The sequence below is a fragment of the Lampris incognitus genome, chromosome 9 (assembly GCF_029633865.1).
Source record: "Lampris incognitus isolate fLamInc1 chromosome 9, fLamInc1.hap2, whole genome shotgun sequence".
NCBI classification, from domain to species: Eukaryota; Metazoa; Chordata; class Actinopteri; order Lampriformes; family Lampridae; genus Lampris; species Lampris incognitus.
Genome location: NC_079219.1, coordinates 5,215,033 through 5,220,767, shown reverse-complemented (window position 1 = coordinate 5,220,767; position 5,735 = coordinate 5,215,033). Strand labels below are relative to the sequence as shown.

The 5,735-nt window shown below is 49.4% G+C and overlaps 1 protein-coding gene across 2 annotated transcripts in view; it reads right to left on the bottom strand.

The window, feature by feature from the left end:
• Nucleotides 1–5,375, bottom strand: part of rspo1 (R-spondin 1) — a 22,378-nt gene extending 17,003 nt beyond the window's left edge. Inside the window, exons 1-2 of one of the 2 annotated variants that reach the window (XM_056286213.1) lie at nucleotides 4,561–5,375; nucleotides 1,182–1,373 (exon numbers count right to left, since the gene is read on the bottom strand). In XM_056286213.1, the coding sequence (XP_056142188.1) occupies nucleotides 1,182–1,373; nucleotides 4,561–4,657 (289 nt within the window). In that variant the 5' untranslated portion in view covers nucleotides 4,658–5,375. The remainder of the gene's footprint in view (nucleotides 1–1,181; nucleotides 1,374–4,560) is intronic. The other variant, XM_056286212.1, reaches the window with a different exon arrangement.
• Between the last annotated feature and the right edge of the window lie 360 nt (nucleotides 5,376–5,735).

Genomic DNA, 5,735 nt, shown 5'->3' with positions numbered 1-5,735 from the left:
AAATATACCCGATTCAATGAGCTGGCTCTTCCGAGTTGCCGAGGACCGCAGCGTGAACGCAGCTGATACTGAAAATCAAATATGGAGGCATCTATCATTCTCATGATCGACATAACGTTAGTTTGGAAATTTACAAAATACACTCCAAAAGAGATGCTGTACGGTTTGCTGTGTCAGGAGACCAACACAGGTGGCACATGTACCCATATCATTTAGTATAGTGTTATTTTAAGACTATTTTAGCATTAGCAGCTATATAGCTAGCTAGCTGGCTTTAAGTCTCCCGACACTCTTGTCCGCTGTGGGGAAGGGAATGATTTCCTTCGCATCAGTGGTAATATGATAGCACCTTGAAGACAGGCTGGAGGGGTTACTAGTGAACTGGCTGTACTATGCAAGTACATGTATGTGTGCTGTATGTATGTATGTGTGTATATACACACACACACACACACATATATATATATATATATATATATATAGTGTTTTTTTTCTAAAACCGTCAATGGTGTTCTAAGTGCTCAACTAATGAGGAGCGGAATATCAACACAGATACAGGAAAAACAGTTTTCCTGTATCTGTTTAGCAACTGATGAGTGCGCGTCGCACTAAACTGGCCTGTACTGCAATTTATTAAAACCGTTTTTTTCCCCTGTATCTATGTTGATATATATATATAGAGAGAGAGAGGGCTGTCAATCATGTTCACACCCACCACCACGCCTCGTCTCGATTGTCAATCATCCACCGTCTACCAACCCTGATAAAACCTATAGCAGCTGTCAGGTGTGCTGCACCAAGCTAAATTGCGCCCCCCAGAATTTTTTAGCACCAGCCGCCACTGATACTGGCACACTCTGTCATGTCCATCTGCCTCAGGCATGTATGCAAGTAACCTGCTAAAATCTATTTCAGCATCTCTGATATATTCTTTGCACCTTGTTACCTCGTATATCCCCTGTACAAGTCAGTCCTTGTGTACACATCTGAAGCTTGTTGTGTTGTAGTGTTGTTATCCTATGTTAAGTACACTGAGAGAGACACGAAACCAGTCAAATTCCAGGTGTGTGCAAACCTACGTGGCCAATAAACATGGTTCTGATTCTGATTTTGTCAAGGTGTTCTAGAGATTCTGACAGTGTCCCTCAGTTGGAAGTAACAGAGGCTGAACTTGAACTCACGGGTGCATCTGTTGGTTTCTGGGTTTCTCATGCCAAAGTATCCCACGGGGCAGGAGGCCAGGCACACGCCGATCTGACGAATATCATTGCGCTCCAGGAAGATGAAGAGTTTAGGTTTACACTTCACACAGCCATTATACTCGGAGCAGCGATCGCACCCCTTCGGACAAGATGGTGGCCCCTCAGTGCTAACTGTAGAGGAGGAAAAAAAGGGAAATAGAGACGTCAGGGGACAGGGGTGTAGGTAGGAGAAGAAAGAGAAAATGACCACGATGGAACAAAAACATCATGAGGCAGCATCACATCTACGATAACAGATTCTTCATATCATTCATGTGGATGACAAAATCGTCCCGATGTGATACCATCAAAAGACGCTGAATAATAATCTTGAATTTCTGCCCAACGATACACGTTCATCGCCACACATGACCATAATCCTGCCAGTGCTTTTTTTGTTGTTGTGCCAATCAGAGGCCGGGGCAAACATCTACGCTTGAACAGTGTTCCTCGCTGTTAACTTGAAGCTACATACCCTAAAACCTTATGAGAGATTTTCAGTTGGCAAAAAAAACTGAGTATTTGGTATTAAAGTCCTGCCAAGGACCACTGAAAAACACAACGTGACATCACACAGGGCCCCCCGAGCTCATGTAAGAAATGATGCGACACCAGAATTGGCAACTGACCGCCAGCAAGACACGGTCACGCGGCTGAGGGATAAATATATGTAAATCCTCTCTCCGAGTTTCTGTGTTCGGGCATATTTTAACTGAGATCGATTAGAAGTCTGCAAAGCTGTGTAGAAACTTGTCCCCAAACATCTACAGATACCGTGCAGCCACACGTACACCGGCCTAAGTTCATACTTCATATCTCAATTCCCTCATCTTCCGGGAAGAAAAATAGGCCGTACGGGGCGCTGGCAATTTAAATCACTGCTTGGAAAAACGTGTCAAAATGTCACGTCCTGCTCTCGAGCCCTTTGGTGACGAATAACAGTCATCAGAGTTGATCTATGGCCCTGTGCAGTGTTAAGACCTAAATCTACGTCCGCTCACATAGCAATCCATCTGCCCACCTGTCTCCCAGAGATAAGACGGATGTCTAAAAAGTGTCCTCCCGTGAATCAATTACTACACTGCGTCCTAGTTAGTGTTAACCCGCCAGCTGCGGCGGAATAGCCTTGACGGTCCGGTCTTATCAGCTCATCAGCTGCTAATAATGACAAAAGTAATGATGGTCTGGAAGCACAATATCTACACTACACTGCATAGCGAAGACTGACTGTAAAGTTGAAAATGTGATGTTGCAAACGGTTTGTGACCCGTGGCTGATCGAGAGAAAGCGAAATTCCTCGGTCCGGAGCGTGAGGAGGAGCAATATGAACTACTCTCCTCTCTGGAAGAGGATGGTTTTCGGTTTGATCTCTGCATTCCTTCGTACTCATTCTCAGACTAGGGAGAGAAGACGCGAGGCCCACGGGGAGGAAAACAAGACTTCTCTGATGTCAGGGTAAATCTGCTGAAAAGCTATTTGCCAACCCTGGAAAGATGGTTAAAGGAAACAAGGGATCTGATGAAAAACAAGATTTGAACCCCTCATGACAGCCCTTCATTACGAATCGCCGAGAGCTGTATCTCACTGAGGTGTAATCCCCAGGCCTCATCTGCAGTCTGTCCAACAGGGGGGATATAGTACTTACAGAAATCCCCAAATTGGACATGGCCCTCTAGAGGGCGCTCGTGTCTACTTTACACAGCTCGGCTGCTTCTGCCGCCAAAAGCTCAACACAAACTCTCAGCAGCGTGAAGCTTGGGTGGGACATGAGCAGTTTCCGAGCGTCGCATGAGTGTATTGCAATCTTCTTCTTTCTTTTTCTTTAATTATTATTATGATTATTCTTTTTTTATGGCACAATTTTCAGTGAGAAACCCTCCTCCTTTTAACCCTTTCTGTGGTTTGCACGTGGCACAACGTGCCGCTGTGGCCTCGGTTTGATGTGAGCTCTGCTACACTGGGATGAGTCCCGGGGAAAAAGAAAAACCGAGTTGACAAAACGGAAAAACGGAGCTGCTGTGCAGGATGTAAGTGAAGCGTGGTGATGACGTCAGGCTGACGCGGGAAAGTAAATTCTTTCGCCGAGCACACGCGGTGTCGTGGGTGCACGGCACGGCCGTTGCGTGACTTTGTTGCGAGCGCGCGGGATCGTCGTGTTGGCCTTGTCGTCGGACGTACTGTGTGCACACTTGCAGCTGAGCGGCTCGCGTTGCGTGTGGTTTGTGTAACGCTGCGGCGTTGCCGTTGCAGAGGAGACGCTTTTGCACGTCTGTCGACGGCGTTTCTGTGAACTCCTACCTTGAATGAGACGGCACGGGCACGTGACAGAATACGAGGGGGCGGCTAAGGGAGAATAGCGGTGCAGAAAAAATAATATTTATATATATATTTGCCAATTTTCTTGACGACGAAGATGATAATCTTAATTTAAGGGGGGGGAAGCGCACACACACACACACACACACACACACACACACACACACACACACACACACACAAAATCTCCCACATCTTACACCTGCACGTATTTTGAGATACACTTCCAAGCAATTATTGAGGGGTTGCGCGCACCCCCCCCACCCCACCCCCACCCCCATGAAACTACACAGTTAAACTAAAGTTCAGCTCGTGAGGGGTTTAGAAGTCGGTATAATGAGGGGGGGGGGGCTTCACATCTAAAATTGTATAATGGTTCGGAGCACGAGAAAGCACAGGGAGCACGCAACACGTTTCAAGCAAAGCAGTCTTCATCTTCATCGGGCAGTGTGAGGCACAAAGAGAGAGGGGGGGGAGAGAGGGAGGAGGGGGGGGGGCAACACATTACAAGCAACACTGCCCAAGTGCGAGGTGGGAACCGTCAGGTACTCATTCCATCACGTGCAGGGGAGGGGGAGGGGGGGGGAGAGAGGGACGTGGTTCTGAAGGTGAATCAGTCGCAAACCCCTCTATAAACATCCTTAATACCCATAAAAGCCCCAACATAAAGCCGAGACGGAATCATAAAACAGAAAGAGGCAAAGTTTGGGGGGGGGTCATGTTAGGGGGAACCGTGAAAGCGCCGTAACCCGCCTTAGCGAAGCAAAGGGGGGACGAGACGAGAGAGAAACTAAACAACACGTTATCTTTACTGCGGCCGTAAAGGCGTTTTATAAGACACCGCCGAGCCCCGTGACTCGCACCGCAGAACCTGAGAGCGGCGGCGGGAGGGCTGGAAACTCAGCCGGACAGGAGTCCCGGGGGGGGGGGAGAGCGGGAAGAAGAGCCAGGCGGCACAAGTTAAAAACAGAAGGGAACGACATAGAAAATGTGGAGGACTCACTCCGTCTCTGTCTCCTCGCCTTGCTGAGCTTGAGGACATCGCCGTGACCCATGGAGCCGAGGAAGACCATTGCCAGCGCCACCAGTCCCAGCTGCATAGTCCCTGCTGCCGTCCCGGCCAGGCGGGGGTCCCCCCCTTCCCCCCCTTGTGGCCGGACAGATCAGGTAGGACCCCCCCCTACCCCTACCCCTACCACCACCCCTCTTCCACGCCGAGACAGGTGGATCCCTTTTCTTCTTCTGCAGGGGGGAAGCGGATTCCTCCTCTCCGCTGCGCTCTGCAGCTACCGCTCTCTCTCTCTCTCTCTCTCTCTCTCCCCCTCTCTCTCTTCTCTCTCTCTCTCCCCCTCTCTGTCGCTCGCGCTCTCTCTCCCCCTCGCTCTCTCCTCTGCTCGACGGCGCGCGGCTGCGATTTCAAACGAGCTCAGGGGCGGTAGTCTCGCAGTGACACGGAGCGAGGCTTGAGGGATGGATGGATGGATGGTGGGATGGATGGATGGACAGACGGGAGAAGGAGGTTGAGGAGGGCTCCGCAGAAGACTGGCGTGGAGGAGGAGGAGGAGAGTGGAGAGAAAGAAAAAAAAAGGAGAGGAGAGGAGAGGAGAAATGTGGCGCTTCTGGAAGTTCAACCCATGGAGCTCGCGGCCGGCTGGCAGGGAGGCGGGCGGCCCGCTGCTGCTGGGGCGGCGCCAGGAGAGAGCGATGCGAGTGAGCGGCTCAAACCAAGAGCATGTGTCTTATTAAAGATGCTCGGAGGAGACACGAAGGGGGGAGGAGGAGGGTTCACCCGAGGAGGGAGGGAGCTGGATTTTTTTTCTTTCCTTTTCCCTTTTTTTTTTTTTTTAAACAGAACAGGTTGCCGACTCCTATGCGTGACAACAGATCTGCCTCTGCCAAGACCCTGCTGGGGACAAAAAGAAGAGAGAGAGGGGGGGGGGGTCTGAGTTGAAAGGCGGAACTGTTGGAGGTAGAGGCGGGCGGGAGGCAATAGGGGTGAGGAAACAAATGTGCAATGAACTCCAAACATAATATCATCAATTTTAGCATGACTAAAGGATATTCATGTCTTGGCAGAAACTGATATCCATAACAGATTTCTTTAAGCAATAAAATAATATTAATGCCAGTCATTAAAAACTACTGAGATTTCCATTTATGCTTTGAAAACAAAGCAAT